This window comes from Dipodomys spectabilis, unplaced genomic scaffold, assembly GCF_019054845.1.
Source record: "Dipodomys spectabilis isolate Male_0828 unplaced genomic scaffold, ASM1905484v1 ptg000365l, whole genome shotgun sequence".
Taxonomy (NCBI): Eukaryota; Metazoa; Chordata; class Mammalia; order Rodentia; family Heteromyidae; genus Dipodomys; species Dipodomys spectabilis.
The window spans coordinates 12,524,763-12,543,656 of NW_024871042.1; the positions used below are offsets into that span (position 1 = coordinate 12,524,763).

The window sequence follows — 18,894 nt, forward strand, 5'->3', positions numbered from 1 at the left end:
TTGGGTTATGGTGTCATTTAATTCAGAGGCTTCTTTGGTGATCTTCTGTTGCTTGACTTACCCTTCGGTGAAAGTGGGGTGTCTCCCACTATTATTGTGTTGGGGTCTATCAGTTCTTACAAGTCTAAGGATTTGTTTAATACATTCAGGTGCTCAACTGTTTGTACCTCTATATTGACTACTATAATTTCTTCTTCGTGGATCATTCCCTTTATGTAGTGACCTTTGTCTCTTCTTGCTGATTTTAATGGAAAGTCCATTTTATCAGGTAACAGAATAATTACTCCTGCCTTCTTACAGGGTGCATTTATTTGAAAGATCTTTTTGTGTCACTTTACTTGGAATTGGTGTTTATCTTTGACTATGACATTTCATTGTTTTATGTTTGCCTTAATTTCCCTTAGCATGATGTGTGTGTGTGTGTGTGTGTGTGTGTGTGTGTGTGTGTGTGTGTGTGTGTTTGTCGGTCATGGGGCTTGAACTCTGGGCTTGGGCACTGTCCCTCAGCTCTTCAGCTCAAGGCGAGCACTCTACCTCTTGAGGTACAGCGCTACTTCCGGTTTTCTAGTGGTTTATTGGAGATAGGAGTCTCACGGTCTTTCCTGCCCGGGTTGGCTTTGAATCGCTATCCTCAGATCTCAGACTCCTGAGTAGCTAGGATTATAGGCGTGAGCCACCGGCACCCGGCTTATGTGTTTTTAAAAAGATGTCTTGGTGGAGCATAGCTGGGGCATAGCTGAAGTGGTAGAATACTGCCACAAGATCCTAGATAAATTCCCAATACCCTCCACCCCAAACAAAAAGAAAGAAAAAGAAAGACTTAGTGACTTGAGTGGATTTAATATAAGATTAGAGCTAGAATATGCTTTTTTTTTTCTTTTTCTTTTTCTTGTCCGTCTTAGGGCTTGAACTCTGGGCCTGAGCACTGTCCCTTAGCACTTCAGCTCAAGATCTACCACTTGAGTCACAGTGCCACTTCCAGTTTTCTGGTAGTTAATTGGAGAAAAGAGTCTCCAATTAACTGGGCTGTCTTTGAAACAGGATTCTCATATCTCAGCCTCCTGATTAGCTAGGATTACAGGTGTGAGCCACCAGTGCTAGAATGCTTTCTGATATACAAGAAAATCTTTTCTTACATATAAGACAAAAGGTACAGAAATCAAATATAGCAAAAAAAATAAAGGGGGTGGTGGGGAAGAACTGCAAAAAGTAAAATTAAAAAAAAAAATCTCGGGCTGGGAAGGTGGCTAAGTGGTAGAGTGCTTTCCTTGCATGCATGAGCCCTGGGTTCAATTCCTCAGCACCACATAAGTAGAAAAAGCCAGAAGTGGTGATGTGGCTCACATGACAGAGTACTAGCCTTGAACTGAATTGCTGAAGGACAGCGCCCAGGCCCAGAGTTCAGACCCCATGACAAAAAAATCTCGTTTCCACTTCTTGTATGTAAGTTTATCTGGTTTGGGGAGGGGAACAGGAAGCACAGAAATGGTGGGACAAAAGGTGAACTAATTCAGTAGTGATACTCACTAGACACTATGTTGGAAATGAACTATACAACTTGTGGGGAAGGGTATTGGGGAGGAAAAAACGGGAGAAAATGAGGGAAGGGGTGACATGATTAAAAAGAAATATACTCAGTACCTGACTTACATGACTGTAACCCTTCTGTGCATAACCTTTACAATTAAAAAAAGTTTTCTGTCTTGAGAAATCAACCACATCATGTGACAATTGTTTTTTTTTTTTTTAGTCAAGAAATGGGTTGTGTGTCTTCTTTTAGCTAGTAAATTAATTGTAGGAGAGATGTATAAGAATCTGAGAGCTGGGAAGGTGGCTCAGTGGTAGAGTGCATGCCTTGCGTGCATGAGTCCCTATGTTCCATTCCTCAGCACCACATAAGCAGAAAAAGCCAGAAGTGGTGCTGTGGCTCAAATGGTAGAGCACTAGCCTTGAGCTGAAGAGCTGAGGGACAGCGTCCAGGCCCAGAGTTCAGGCCCCACGACCAGCCAAAAAAAAAAACAACACCAAAAACACCTAACTGAATACTTATGGCTGCTCTTTTCTCACCTTTCCACACTTCTCCCTGCTTACTCTCTCTCGCTGTCCTTTGTGGTGGGATGGAACCCAGGTGGTTGTGTATACTTGCAAGTGCTCTCCCATTAACCTACATCTCCAGACCTTACAATTTTTTTTCTTTGTAAAGGATTTGGTGGCATTATTTCTGTTCATCTCATTGTAAAAATAAACAATTCTTTTATTCCCAGATTAGAAATAATATTTGCCAAATTTGATGAAGTGCAAAATTCGGGCAGTATGATTTTGAGCATCTGCAAAGGTAAGAGTAATTAAATTATTCGAACTCTCAAACATTTCTGAGACTATTCAGCAAAATTTTAGACACTAAAAAGTATTTGCAAGCCAAGTATTATATCAGTAATTCAGAAGATTTGATTTTGTGGCTTGAAAGTTTAGCTCAGGTATAATGACAAAATCTTACATCCTGCTAAGCATTACTCTTCAAAGTGAAAATGTAATAACGGGTATGTAGTTTAAATGATACTGTTCTTTTGCCTTATTTTATCTCTTTTGAGTTGAACGTGTGGTGAACATTTTGATCTCCTTGTTCCATGCATAAAATATGCTTTTACTTAGTTGTTTTTAATAGAAATTGTGAGGGTTGATGGACACTTTTTACAGCTGTATGTAGACTCAGTGATGATACTGATGTCTGGCATTTATTTTGATTGGAGGGAGTCCCAAAGATTGTAATGTAGAAGCTGATTGAAATATTGCTCGTATGGTCATATGTGAAAGCTAGTCTGTGAATGCATATTGGGGTATAAGATTGGGGGTTGGGGGAACACTGGGCACTGGTGGCTCACACCTATAATCCTAGCTACTCTGGAGTCTGAGATCTGAGGATTGTGGTTTGAAGCCAGCCGAGGCAGAAAAGTCTGTAAGACGCTTATCTCCAATTTACCACCAGAAAACTGGAAGTTTTCAAAGTGGTAGAGTGCCATCCTTGAGTGAAAAAGTTCGGGGACAGCACCCATACTCTTAAGTTCAACCACATGACCAAAAAAAAAAAAAAAGATTTGTGAGTGAGGGCAGTACTGGGGTTTTGAACTCAAGATCTCACAATTGTTAGGCAAGTGCTCTACCACTTAAACCACATGTTCCTAGCAATTTTTGCTTTAGTGATTTTTTTTTTTTCAGGTACAGTCTTGTGCTTTTGGCTGGGACCAGACAATTCGGTCCTCCTTCTTATGCTACCCAAGTATTTGGGAAGTTGCTTGTGTGTGTGTTGCCATGGCTGCCTTGTTCTCTGATAGAGGATCTTGCAAACTTTTGTTCAAAGTTGGCCTCAAACTGCATTCCTTTTTTTTTTTGCCGGTCATGGGGCCTGAACTCTGGGTCTGGGCGCTGTTCCTCAGCTCTTCAGCTCAAGACTAGCGCTCTACCACTGCATCCACAGTGCCACTTCCGGCTTTTTCTGTTTATGTGGTGCTGAGGAATCGAACCCAGGGCCTCTTGCTTGCAATGCATGCACTCTACCCCTGAGCTACCTCCCAGCCCATTCCTATCTCTTCCTTACAAGTAGCTAAGATGATAGTTATGAATCACCTCACCTGGCCAGAAGATGCGTTTCCCCCACTCAGGGCTTTACACTTGCTAGGCAAGTGTTTTGCTACTTGAGCCGCTCTCCCCAGTACCCCAAGGTTTTTTTTTATTTCACTGTATGCATAGGTTCTATAATCCATAGGTTTTGTTTGTTTGTTTTTTGCCAGCCTGGGGGCTTGAATTCAGGGCCTGGGCACTGTCCCTAAATTTCTTTTGCTCAAGGCTAGCACTCTACCACTTCCAGCTTTTTCTGTGTATGTGGTACTGAAGAATTGAACTCAGGGCTTCATGCATGCTAGGTAAACACTCTACCACTAAGCCACATTCCAAGCCCAATGAATAGGTTCTGCATCTGCAGTTTCTGCATTCACAGATTAAGTTTACTAACTATAACTGCAGATGGAAAGTGTAATTAGGCCTGAGAATATATATTTTTGTCATATTTACCTATAAAATGCAGTGTTTCCATGGTGTTTGCATTGTTCATGTATTATAAGTAATCTAGAGATGATTTTAAATATGTTGGCGAATATGTGTAGGTTATATGTAGAAACCATATTATATAATGGATTGGAGCATTGTTATATTTTAGTATCCTTAAATTTTCCTGGAACCAGTCTTCTGTGGATGCAGAGGGATGGTGCTGTTGCTGAAAAAAAATGCCTTAATCAACTAGTTAACAAAGGAAGACTTTAAAATGAGGAAGCTTGTTTAGCAGGTTAGCCAGGTTTTAGAATTTAAGCCTTCCCTCCTGTTTTTAATCCCCAAACCCCTCCCTTTTATCCAATGTAGCCCAAAGACTTTAAATAACCATAACTCCTAAATATGCAATTCTGCTGTCATTCCTCTCTCTTTCTTGGTAACTTGCAGTCTCAAGAACATTCTTTACTTAAATATCTACTAGGTGTTTCAGATTTTAGGCTAATTATAATCCTATCCTGCAATGAATCCCTTAAACCTGTTTCTTCCTCATGCTTACCCATTTCACTTTATGGCTACTGTCAAGTTAAAATCCTGACATGATTCCCCTTTCTAGCTAGTCTATTTTCTATTTCTGATACATTAACATACTTCAAATTTGCCTCCCCTTCTTCACTGGTAACACTATTCTTATTCCTCTGGCCTTGACCTGGAGCACTATACTAGATCAAGTTTGCCTCCTATAATCCCTTTGTTACCCAGAAGTCAGAGTGAGCTTCTTAAAATGCAGATTAGACTATGTCACAACAGTAAAGAGGATAGCAAAGTTTCTGCCTTTGATGAGCCTATCTCTAGGCTGGAGATAGATCATTAACAAACAAGTAAATATGCAGTTTGGTTACTGTAAGTCTTGGAGGAAATACAACTACTCCTTGTTGAGTCAATTTGCATTATTCCTTAAAATTCTGCTGTTAAATTGAAGACGTAAATGAAAAAAATTATTTTCCTTGTATTAATGACAAAACTGTAGTGTATTTCATTTCAACCCAGGATACTTGATTAATTTTCAGAGGTAGGAAAACATATCAATTGAACATTGAAAATATTTTTTGACAATTGGAAGACGAATAGTTTTTGTACAAATGAATGTTATAAAAACTATTCAGCTCCTTTTGATCTCTGAACTTCCCCCCCCCCCCCAAACTTTTTAGCCTTTTGTTGTTTAGGTTTTATCACACTCTCACAATGAAACTAGAAAATACAGTTATGGAACTGGAAAACATCTTAGGGCAAAACAAGGCTCAGCCTGAATATGTGTGAAAATGGTTCATATATACTGTTCTACGTATGTATGTGAAAAGCCATTGAAGACACTATATTTTTTCTCACTCATTTTGTTTACTTAAAAGCAAATTATTTGGGGCTCATTCAATATAACATGCATTTCAAGTTTGTTGTACATGATATTTTGTGAGAGAAACTATTATGGTCAATAAAATTGCTTATTGTCTTTTATAATAATGAAATATCATATGTCTTACAGTATAATTACTTAGAGTGCTTTGTGATAAAAAAAATCACTATGCTTTAGTAAAGACAATATAGAGCTTGTTACAAAGGTAACATAGCCTTTTTAGAGTCATTTTAGCTAACAGTTACCATCTAAATAGTACTAAGTGAAGAAAATAGAATAATGAAATTATGAGTAGTTCAGTAGTGTCACTTCAGATAGAATAGTGGAGCAAGTGTCCCTGAGGCTTGATGTATTTGAACTCATAAATGAAAATGATCCAGTCGTTGGAGAAATGGTAGGAAAACACTTGGGTAGAGGAAATCAAGACTATAAGAGCCAAGAGGTTTTGGAATAGGACTCGGTTTATTCAAAGAACAGGGAAATCAGTGCTGCCTAAAGCCCAGTGAGGTTGGTAGTAGCTTGCAGGGTAAGCATATATAAAATGCAATGGGAGAAGTAAGCATGCTATGGCATGAAGACCTTAAATAGACTATAGAATCTTATCTATATCATTTATCTATGTTAGCATATATTAATACTCATAAAGGATTTTTGGTGTGCTTCCAGGAAGTCTACATGTGGCTTTAGGCTATAGAATGACATGGTGAGTGGGGATGGATGACATAGTTTAACACTATCTTATTTGCATTTATTATTCAGATAATTTGTTTTTAAAAATTTTATTATACTTCCTCTCCCCTTATGCATATCCAAGTACTTAGGTTTTTATATCTCATACTTTTGCCTCTGATTTCTGTCCTAATTGCCATGTCTATACTCTTTTAAGTTCTGGTTTCATTCTTTATTTTCTCAAGCATTAGATCAGCACACTCATGAACAGAGTAAATTATAGCATCAGAGATTTGAGCATACCCTTTAGTTTAGGAATAGAGAGAAATTAGATTTTGTTGTTAATATTGTATTGAGAGTTTTTCAAGTCTGACTTCAGTCTCATGTTATAGAAATGAGTTAGGCTTGAGTTTGTGAGTATAGTAGAATTAGTTCTGCTATTAGAATAAAATGCATTAAAATGAATCATATGACTTAAAGAAGGCAGTACTAGCCTAGTAGTAAGAAAAAGACTGAAAGTTGAAAGTCCTCTGTGATTTTGACAGTATCAGATGTCATCATGTTGCTTTCTAGACAGTCTCCTATGGTAACCAAGAGGTAAACACTAAAAGTGTTGGTGGCTGTGGTTGCAAGTCTTTTTCTTTTCACTGTAAAAACAAAAACAGTGTGCACAATTAATTTGTCTAATATATATACAGGACCTAACATAGTTTGGCATGTAGTCATGGTAATTTCCAGCTTCTCTGAAACAATTGTACTGTTTAAGAATTGCTCTTAGAGGCTGGCTATAAAATAAAGCATAGAACTTAATCTTTGTATTTAGCTTATATAAGTCAGTAAGGTAACTTCCAGACTTGCTTTATGTGTTTATAGTCTATAATATACCCCTGTTGATCGAAAGCAAATCAATACTTTTTTGGGAATCATTTAAAAACATATCTGTGACTAGGAGCCCCAAGGCCTTTTCAGAGCTTGATAATATGCTGATGGTTGTATAGCTTGGATAGAGGGTGCTCTGCACCCCTGCAGCTGCGCACTGGCTAGGTTCTGTCTCCTCCACCAGAAGCAAGCTTTGTTCCGTGTGGCACTGCTGTCCACACACAGAGCAGCCTTTGATGGGCTGTCTTTGACGTGATTTGTTTACGGCAGCCAGAAATGCTTCCTGCATAATGAGAGCAGTTAATCATAGAAACTAGGCTATTCCTGTTTGTGCACTTTTAGCAATTTTCTGTCGTAAATATTAAAAGATAATGACAAAGGTTTGAAAACCTTTTTAAAAAAGCGAAAATCAGTTAATCCATCAGATCATGTGATTGCTACTGATTACATGGGTATCTTTAGGGAAGCAGAAAATGATTGCTGAACACATGCCTTGTGTTTTGATGATTGCATTAAAAGTCCCCCAGTGGGATGGCATTTATTGGCTTCCAGAGCTTTTCTTAGATTAAATTTCAGGCAGTCAGTACAAGGAAAAAACATCATAACTTGTAAATAACTGCATATGTGCAAGTAGAAGGATAATCTTGATCAAGCTCCGGCTCCACTCTCCTAAATAAACGAGGATTTTCAGCAAGACCCCAGACTTTTATTTTGAAGTGGAGTAGCAGCTGTTGGCTATTGCGGTGCAGAGCTGCAGCACGGCCTGGGTCACACAGTGCTTCGGGTGTCTGCAGGCTGCAGGCCGAGCCCAGTGGCGCAGGCTCTGAGCTGCACTTATTTGCTGTGATATTTGACCTCTTGGTTTGAGAGACCTCCCTGGACCATCTGAATGGCTATGGGAGATGGTGAGTATGAATTATTTTCCTTCTTTTACTGTGTTATACACTTCATTCTAAGGTGACGATCATTTGCTATGTAAGAAATTAAATTTCTCCCTAAAGAATGAAGGACATTTTCATGTTTGTGTGTGTATGGTTAGTATGTACGTGTGTGTGTGTGTGTGTGTGTGTGTGTGTGTGTGTGCTTGTCATTTTATATCTTTTTCCACTTGATGCTTCTTTATGGGTTCTAGCAAACATAATGTGAAAATTTACCTTGCAACCTCAAGCAATCTTCAGTCTTTGGTATTGGATATGAGGGGATAGTGGAAGAAACGTGGAATGTATGCAAAAGCTTTGAAGGAAGAACATGGCCTTTGGAGGAATGACAGATTTTGGCAGGAAGGTTTGATTAGCAAGCTTGGCATCTTTCCTGTTGTATTTGACACAGGTACAATTCTGTGGTTATAAAATGTTCAAAGAAGCAAAATGGCTTGCCATGGACACTACACTAACTACTATGTATGTGTCTGTCAGTGTCTCCAGTAAACAGTAATCTAGAAGATATGTAGCCTTTTTAGAATTCTGTACAGGAAATACCTTGATTAAAATTAATTTTATCACTGTTACTTTGGTAAGAATAATTAAAAAACATATAGTGTTTTAGTTTTCAGAAGCACTTTTATATACTTAAATATATTAACTTCTCAGGTACAAATAACTGTGAAGTATATATAATATTTTGGTAGTATTTTCATTTTACAGATCAGGAAACTGAGGCTTACTGAGATCTGTCCCAGATCTAAGAACAGAAAGCCAAATTCAGAGCTCCAATTGTGCATTTGGTATTATCCCTCATAACTTAGCCTTTTTCCCCCAGTATCATATCTTTTGTTAAGATGCCTTGGAGATATACTTTATAATCATATCTGTATTAGAGATGTGTATAAAGGGGAAGATGAAGCTTTTCAAAAATGTTTTGCATGTTTTAGTAGGCAGACTTGTTCATATTTGAAGATTTTTAACTCGTTAACAGATTCAGTCTTCCTGTGATTCTATATGATGACCTCTTCTCTGAGGAGTTTGTCCCCTTGAGGCTATTACAAGACAAACTTATCAAAATGATGGTATTGATAGAAAGTCATTTAAACTATATAGTGTACATTAAAATGGAAATATGACAGTAATTTGGTTTTATACATCATGCTTTATTCCAAGAATTTACTTAACTTATATAATCTTTTTTGTTCTTGTTGTTGTTTATGTGGTACTGAGGAATAGAATCCAGGGCCTCATGCATGCTAGGCAAACATTCTGCTACTAAGCCACATTCCCAGCCCCTTAATTTATATAATCTTATAGAAATAAAATGAGGGTCATTAGTTTTTAAGGTAAAAGCATCTTTTTTTTCCTTTAAAGAAAAACAACAACACATGACTTAAAAGGAAATTTTGCTTTTGATTTGGGCCATATCCAGATTAATTTTCATTAAAAAAAGTTTAGGATCATTGGGTATCAATTTATACTTGCTTAATTTTTATTTTTTCAAATAGTATATAAATACCTTTAGACAGTTTAGGAATGTATTGAATTTTTTGAAAAATCAAATAACAGTTTTTAAGACCTAGAGGATAACTTTCCATCTAATTTTATTTTTAATAGAAATATTTTTTGATTAAAATATACCTTAGTAAAAAATTTAAAGATAACAAGATATATATAACAAGTTATATGTAGTTTTAATAGTTTAATATCTTCTGCTAATTATGCATGTTAGTTTCTGTCACATATATATATGCACTAGAATCATGTAAATGTTTATAAATATTTGGTTATACTATTCCTAGCCTATGTTGTTCATTTTGTAATTTTAATTATGAACTTAGTATATCAATATTTTTCAAAATACAAAAATGAAAATAAAGCAAAAATTCCTTCAAAACTATCTCCAAATCCCAAGTATAAGAATAGGTAAACATTTTATTAATATGGGATGTCATTTCATGTTTTTAACTGGGCTTCAACATACGTATTGAGTATTAAAATAACCCCTTTTTTGGGGGGGGATGTGTTTGCAAGATACTGGAGATTGAACCCAAGGACTCCTTGGGTGCTAGGTAAGACCGCTATCACTAAGCTGCACCCCTGTTCTTCAAAATGTATTTTTTTCTGCTGTATTTATATAAAGTGATATTCTGAATGTATTTTTGCTTCACTATGGAAACTTAATATGGCATGAGGATTTTTTTTTCAGTGCCGTTATGTGTTATTCTGCCTCATTTGTTTAAACTGTTAAATAGTATTTCACTATAAGGAAAAATTATAATCATTTCATCTTTTATGGAAGTTCAGATTATTTGTTTAACTTTATGGTTATATGAGATATTTTTATTAGCACTTTTATTTCAAATTTGTGAACCACTGTAATGACCATCACTTTAAGAATTTTTGGTGGTGGCTTTTGAGTATTGTTTTCTGTTTAGTTATCTTTAGCCTTACTTAAGACTATAAAACCAAGCAGTTAAATAACTGTGTTGGTAGCTCCAGGCAGTCAAACCGGATAGAGTTAAAAACTTGTAGGATTATTATGTGATGCTGGGCCCTACAATTTACCCCAGAAGTATGAGAGAAGAATTTGGCCTTTTGTTGCTGCAGAGTGACTGGAAAGAAATAAAGTTTTTGTTTTAAACATTTCAGTACAGACTTATTCCAAAAATGAGTCTTAAAAAAAATCTGTGCAAATGATGGTATTGCTTTCTAGAGGTTAACCTTTTGCAGGATCCTTTGGCTTCTGGGACCACTCCAAATAATAAAATGTGGTTTAGTGGGTATGGAAAAAATAACAAGAAATTAATGGTTTTGCTTCTATCATACTTATGAATATTTGTTATGACATATGAGGATTATGGAATTTAAATCCCTGGAAAAACAAATCTACGTATTAACTTACTTAACATCTTCATCTATAGCTGGGCCCTACGGGTTCATACCTATAATCCAAGCTACTCAGGAGTTTGAGATCTGAGGATCGTGGTTCAAAGCCAGCCCAGGCAGGAAAATCTGTGAGACTCTTATTTTCAATTAACCACCAAAAAACTGGAAGTGGAGCTTCCGATACATATACATATGTATATATGTGTATGTATTTGACTTATTAAGTAATTACAGAAAAAAGTTTCCATTCCAGAAGTCACTTTATAAGTACAGTGCATCTTGCTCATCCCTTACATCATTCTCCTCCAGCTCACCATCCCATCCCTACTCTCAAGATACATCCAATTTTTATATAATGTGCATTGAATGGAATGACTGTATTTGCTCACCCTTCCTTCATTTGAGTTCCCTTCCCTCCCCAAACATGTATCAGCTTCCTGGCAAATATATTTTTAGCTAGTCAGTTATTTCTGCTAGAAATTTTAAGGTACTCTATTAAATTTCTTGGCTCCTATTAAATTTTATATGGGATAAAACTTTTTTTTGTAAAGAAAATAGTTAATTAAGATTACTATGTTGCCAAAAACACAACATTTTATTTGAATACTAAAATTCAGCTGTTACCTTATTTTTAATCACTGAGTTTTCAGTTTCTACTGAGTTAGATTTTTAGTTTAAATTGAAATACAATTTTACTACTTTATTCTTAGCTCTGTCCTTCCCTTTATTATGCTGAGTCTTTTCTCACAGAATTGGTATTAGTCAGATGTTGAATGTACTAGATTGATTCACTGTGTCTTTTATGTTTTTTCTTCTCTTTTTTAAAATCTTTCTTCTGTATTGTGGGACATATCCTTCACTTTGTTGTTTAAATCTTCTATTAAATTTTAACATTGACAAGCAAACTTAATTGGTTCCCAGATTGTGCCTTTTGCTTTTCTGGTGGTTCCATTTTCATAAAATCATGGGTCATACAAACATGCATATGTCCATACTTAATGTGTATTGAATTCCCTGGGTTGGAGTTGGTGAAGAGCTTGATGCAATCATTACATAAAATTTCAGTTGCTATTTGTATTCATTTCTGTATATTCTGACTTAGAAATTATTTTCTCTGTCATTCTTCAAGGTAGGTCAGTTCTCTGTTGTTGTAGTCAGCTTCTTAGAATTTTGAGTTGCAGCTTTGCTATGGCATTACTATTATAGAAGCTTCAGTAGCCTTCCACTATTTTTATTTGCATCTTTTAGGGCTTTGCAGCCATCTTTTAAGTGTTTGTTCACATAGTCAGAGGACACACATGTAAGTCAAGTGGTAGTATGTGTCCTAAGTTCAATCTTCAACACTTCAGTAAGGAAAACAAAAATAGTCTTCCTTACCCCCATTTTCTTTCCTCTTACAATGTTGCTTAATTGGGGTTTTAGTAAGGATAAATAAATTATTATAATTTCTACAAAAGATTTCAGACATATCCAGAAATAGATAATACTATAATTAATTCTGTTAAGTAGCCATCATCCAGCTTCCAGAGGTTACAAGTATGTAACAATCTTTATCCATCTATATACCTATTTACTATTCCCTCAGTCTACCTACTTGACTATGTGTTTAAATATGTATTCATGCCCATAGGTAAGGTGAAAAAAATTTCAAAATAGAGCAACATTGACTTTCTTTTTAAACAAAGTATCAGTAAATAATTCAAAGAAACTGCTTACACATAATAAGCCAGTATTTAAATAAGCTAGGATTCACTTACGTGGAAAAAAACACAACATTGACTCTTACCTAAAAACTTAATCCTGAGTGTCAAATATTCAGTGTTAAGGTTTTGTTAGCTGTTTCACAACTACCTTTTTGTAGTTTGCATTAGAATTTCAACAGGGTTCACCATTGCAGTTGGTTTATCTCTCTATTCATCCATAACATTGACCTCTGTTTTTATCCTCTTGGAATTTATTTATTGAAGAAAATAGATATTACCTTGGGTAAAGGTTTTCCACACTAAGGTTTGTTGGTTGTATTACCATGGCATTTTGTATTTTCCTTTTAAGTATTTCTTCATTCCCTGTATTTCCTGAAATCTGAAAATTCTGATGGCTTGATTAAAATGCAATCAGATTTTTGTATTTAGTTTTATTGATACTAATTTTTCCGTAGGTAGTATTTTGTGTGACATTTTGGATTTCTGTCAGAAGGCATATAATGTCAGAATTCCTTTGTGATATTAATATTGAACAATAGATTTAATTTGTGGTTTAGCAGGAGATCAGGAATGTAGGCGAGGAGACTAGTATAAGGTCTTTGAGTAAGATAGGCCAAAATGACACTGTTCCAGTCTTAGATTAGAACTGCTGTCAGATATAAAGAGAATGCTAGTGGTCTATGTCTATAATTCTAGCTACTCAGGAGGCAGCAGAGATAGGCCAGTCTAGTCAAAAAGCTCTCAAGACCCCATTTCAACCAGTAGCTTGCCATTTGATGTGTACCTATCATTCCAGCTATGCAAGAAGTAGAGATCCAGGTGGACTGCAGTTCCAGAGAACCTCAGCCATAAAAGTGCTTGAGACCACATTTCAATAGAAAAAAAAGCCAGGTGTGTTAGTACATGTGTATCAACTCAGTTATGGAGGGAAAAGTAAATAGCAGATCATAGTACAAGCCAGGGAAAAAAGTGAGAATTCCTATAAAAAAAACAATCAGCAGAAGGGCCTAGAATCCCCGAGTTGAAACCTCTGTACTGTAACAAAAAAAGAGGGGGGGATTGAGAGAGGGGAGGAGAAATAGATTTAAGATAGAACTTGGAGTTGTATACAAGAATGGTCAGTAGATCATCTATGTGGACCACAGGAAAACTTACAGTAGAGGTCCTTACATTGTGAGCTTGAGCAGCTAATTAACTATAATAGTGGGGTGAGAGAAGACTTAGGGAGAACAGGTTTGGAGATGATGTTGCTGTTTTTATCGGTGTTAAACTAGAGACGTCTTAGCTGGGCACAGATGACTCATACCTGTAATCCCAGTACTCGGGAGGCTGAGATCTTAGGATCATGGTTCAGAGCCAGCCCAGGCAGAAAAGTCTGTGAGCCTCTTATCTACAGTTAATCACAAAAAAAAAGCTGGAAGTGGCACAGAGGCTCAAATGGTAGATCATAGTTACATAGGTGATAAGTGTTAGAGAAAAAATAAGGCAAGGATAAAAGGATAGATTAAATTATCAAAAGGAACCTAGGGACAGCACCCAAGTCCAGAGTACAAGCCCCATGACTGACAAAAGCAAAAACAATCAAACAAGGCTGTAAATGTCTTAGTGGTAGAATGCTTGCCTAGCATGCATGAAGTCCTGGGTTCAATTCCTCAGCACCACATAAACAGAAAAGACCAGAAGTGGCTCTGTGGCTCAAGTGGTAGAGTGCTAGTGTTGAGCAAAAGAAGCTCAAGGACAGTGCCCAGGCCCCAAGCTTAAGACCCAGGACTGGCAAAAAACAAAAAATGAAAAAGCCCAACTAAACAACAACCAAAAAAAAAAACTAGAGATGTCCGATATTTTCGTAGAGTTTGATTTTCATAGGAGAGATGTCAAAGGCAATTTTACATGTAAATCTGGAGCTCAGAAATGGTAAAATCTAGAAATGGGCATTGGAGATTTGGCAGCATATGCCATCAGAAGAGCATAAACTAGAGAGACCTGTGAGTCCACAGGAAAGCCAATGGGGTGCATTCTGTTGTAGAAGCATGATGTAGGGGAGTAATTGAGTTTTCTGGGACATCAATGTACAATATGGAATAGAGATTATTTCTTCTTAATCTCAGTTGTTAGATTTGTTAGATATGTTAGCTGTTAGATATGACCATGGTCAGTGCTAAATATGGAAGAAAGTGAAACAGCTTAGAAATATAAAGCCCTGTTGCTTACTGTTTTAATTAAAATAAGGAAGGACACAGCTACAAATGAAAAGAGGAACTTTGGCACTGGAAACAAACTTTGGCATTGGTTTTGTAGGTGAAAATCCATGCTATTGAAAGGAGTTGTGTCACTGAAGGAAAACCACACAAAGTGAAAAACCACACAAAGACCTGATGGAAAGTTTTAACTTACTCTCATTTGCTATGTAAATTGGGCCTTTTATATGTATGTAGAAACAAGGGTTTTGGCATATATATATAGTGAATATATAGTGAATGTATAAATAACATATATTACATATACATGTGTATATACATGTATATACATACACTTGATTAAAGTAATATAAATTTACAAATCCTTATCTGAAAACTTGGGGACCCAGTTAATATTTGGAAATTTAGAACCTTTTAAATTTTAGAAAATTAATACAATTACATCCCATATGTTATGTGACAAATCCTGCTAGGCCCGGAGCAACACTCTGTAACCAAGTACCTAGATAGTTTGTTGGTTAAATGTATGGAAACTCACACTAAGTAATAAGGACAGCAGATGGTCTCATATCAGTTTACCTTTATGTTTTGTTATAAACTGAGAATAGGTTAGTTCAGGTCTCCAAATTAGTTAAAAGTCAAAACAGAAGCTACACTTTCATAGCCTTATGACTTTTAGCATATAGGTCCAGGCTTGTAGGACTGTAGTAAATCTCAGTTGCTTGCTGAGGACGGCTTCCAAGTATTGCTGTTTGAAGGCAGCTAAAGATGTACACCCTGATCTTAGTTGCTTCCCCTACCCCCCATCCTCTTTTGGCTATCCCTCCTCTCTTCTACTTATTTCCTCCCTCTCTCTCTTTTTTTTGCCCCTATCTTCCTATCTGCCTCCTCTTCTATTTATGTGTGTGTACCTTCTATACTTTTCTACCCCTTCTGCCTTTTTTTTTTGGATAATAAAACAATTGTGTTTGTTGCCTTGTTAAACTTTGAGATTGGCCTTGAAAAAATTATACAACTATTTCATTATAAAATACCAGTGAAATACAGAAAATGCAAATATATATCCAGATGGTATATATAAAAATCTAGGTTATATATAAACATAAATATATGTATAAATATATAAGCATCCACACACACCATCTGGATTTGTTAATTGGGGATAAGAGTCTCAGGGACTTTCTTGCCTCTCTTCACTTCAAACCTTGATCCACGTATCTCAGCCTTCTGAATAGCTAGTACAGACATGAGCAGCAGCTCCTGACAACTTCAGATGTTTTTGAGAAGTAAAACCATATTGCCATTCTTTCTCTTATCTCACATCCTTTCTTCCATTCTGTCATCTAAGAAATGACACAAAATAGAACTACCTCTTATTTATAAACACATCTAAATGTAACAGAAATTTATATACATATATGTAAACTTCTTTTAACCAGGGAATTGACCATTACAAAAAGGAACTGAGAATTTTTTAAAGCAGACTCTAGAATCCAAACAACCTTCCTGTTTTCTCTCTACCTTCCTTTCTTGTTTCCCCTTCTCAGTCCTTTCCTCCATGTCCTCCTCTGTTTTCGTCTTTTCTCCCTCTCTAACCTCCACCTCTCACTTCCATCTCCTTTGCCACCTGCACTTCTTGATTTCTCCTACTCTTCTCCACCTTTCTCATCTCCATCATACAGATTGCCACTATGTCCTGCTCACTGTTATTTGTTTTCTTTCCTCTAGTACCTTTCCATATATTTATCTTGTTCCATTTGAGCTCCCAATCAGAGAATTTTCTTTTTGAAATATTGGAGTGAGAAAAGATATCAACATAGTCATAAATTACAGCTCACTTTTTGTGTTTAATCCCTCCTATGTTCATTAAATATTGCAGCACCTACTCACATATATCCTGAGTGATAGCTTATGATTTATCTTCTCATTCATTAATGACCCCTTGACTATATATATATCTAATCCACTTTTATGCTTGCCCACTGAATTTAGTTACTGTATTTTCACTTGTAATTTTGAGTGGTCTTTTGTTTGTTTGTTTGTGGTGTGTGTGTGTGTGTGTGTGTGTGTGTGTGTGTAAGTAAGGGGGATGAATTCAGCCTGTCCTTGAGCTTTTTTGCTTCAGTCTAACACTCTGTGACTTGAGCCACAGCTCTACTTAGAGCTTTTTTGGTGGTGTTGTTTGTTTTGGTTTGGTTTTTTTTTTTTTTTTTTTGGTGCTTAAGTGAAGATAAGACTTTTCTGTCCAGGCTAGCTTTGAACTGTCATCCTCAGATCTCAGCTAGGATGACAGGTACAGGCATGATATGAGCCACCAGCATTCTGCTCTGAGGCTGGCTTTTTTTTTTTTTTTTTTTTAATATAGCGCTTCTTATAATTTTCTGATCTCCTACGTCATTTCCAGCTTTCCAAATAGGCACAAATTCAATAATCTATGTCTCATAAACACAGGATTTTAGAACTTTTTCTAATATCTTTTCTATTTCTTCTTGCTTATGTTTCCTGTTATGTCTGATGACTTTAGAATGCTGTTTGTATTGTAATTTGAGTCCAGAGATTAACTTTCATGGAATTTTCAAGCAAATTTGTATTCTTGGGAATACCATCAGTCTGAGCCCTAATACTTGGGACTTCAGATAACCTGAGGTTTATTTTAATAAAATGTTCTATTTAATTAGTTCCCCTATTGCACTTTTTTGAAAAAAAATTAAAAACTATAGCCTATAGAAAAATAAGACCTTTGGGGCTGGGAAGGTGGCTCAGTGGTAGAGCGCTTGCCTTGCAAGCCTGAGGCCCTGGGTTCAATTCCTTAGCACCATATAAGCAAAAAGAAAAATGCTGGAAGTGGCGCTGTTGCTCAAGTGGTAGAGCGCTAGCCTTGAGCTGAAGAGCTCAGGGACAGCGCCCAGGCCCAGGGTTCAGGCCCAACAACTGGACCCCCCCCCCCCCAAAAAAAAAAAAAAAAGAAAGAAAAAGAAGACCTTTGTTTCACTTTTTAGTCATTCAGTATACCAACTTTTGGCCCTGCATCTTAATATCAATTTTGATTAATGTCTGCAGGGCCCCACACAGACTTGAATATTCAGAAGAGAAGGTTTAGTGCATTCAGTTTTTTCTTTTGTATTTCATATTCTTTCCTAAATGTTTGATACTTAAGTACTTTGTTCAGTACTGGGGTTTGAACTCAGGGTCTCATGCTTGGCAAAGGTTGACATTAACATTTTAGTTAGACTTCCAGTTCTGCTTTTTTACTGGTTATTTTGAGATGGAGTGTAGTGAACTTTCTGCCCCAGCTGACGTTGATCCGCCATCCTCCATTCCTTGTGTAGGGACTGACTAGATTTTTTTAACATTAGAATTTTATCCAGTATGTATAGTTGTTTGCTTCCAGTAACTTAGTAATGGTTTACTGGAGAATGAAACTCTCCCTTTTGTGAAATACTATGTTTTGGGCATTGTACCACATATTGAAGATATAGCAATAGACAAAATAAACAAGGGTCTCCACTCTCATGTATTTCAAGGAAAGAAGATAGGTAAACAAATTTTTTGATAATAGTAACATAGGTGATAAGTGTTAGAGAAAAAAATAAGGCAAGGAAGCAGGGACAGATTAAATTACCAACTTGTAATTTTGGCGTCTAGACAAAACTTCACTGAAAAGGTGATAGATGAATACAAACATACAGATGGTGAGTGAAGAATGGAGAGCAGAGATGTGGAAGGCATTATAAGTAGGAAGAACAAGGGCAGAAGCCTTGACAGGAGTCACAGAAGGAAGCTAGTGTGCTAGAGTTGAAGAAAAACAGTGAAGTCAAGTGGAAGATGAGGGTGGAGAGATTTGATATGTAATCTCTTTGAAACCTGATAGGCCAGCTGGGTAAGGTGGCTCATATATGTTTCTTAAGAAGTGGAAATCAGGGGATCCTAGTTCAAGGTTAGCTGGGCAAAAATAAGTTTGAAAGACTTTATCACAACCAATGGCTGGCTTTGGTGGCACATGTCTGTTATGGAATAAGGTCTTATGACTGAGCACAGTGATATATACCTGTCATTCTTATACAGGAATTCATTCGCAAGATACAGAGAAGCCACAGTTTGAGAGGTTGAATTGGGTGTATTACTAGAAAGCCAGGCAACTGCAGGCCGACTCATATCCCCCCCCAAAAACAAACAAA

General features: G+C 36.6%; 1 protein-coding gene across 10 annotated transcripts in view; it reads left to right on the top strand.

The window, feature by feature from the left end:
* Clasp2 (cytoplasmic linker associated protein 2) overlaps window positions 1–18,894 on the top strand; it is a 209,233-nt gene that overhangs the window by 44,150 nt on the left and 146,189 nt on the right. For 9 of the 10 annotated variants that reach the window (XM_042666378.1, XM_042666383.1, XM_042666381.1 and 6 more), the window contains one exon: window positions 2,265–2,335. In XM_042666378.1, coding sequence (XP_042522312.1) covers window positions 2,265–2,335 — 71 coding nt within the window. Of the gene's footprint in view, window positions 1–2,264; window positions 2,336–7,799; window positions 7,909–18,894 lie in introns of those variants that run through there. The other variant, XM_042666388.1, reaches the window with a different exon arrangement.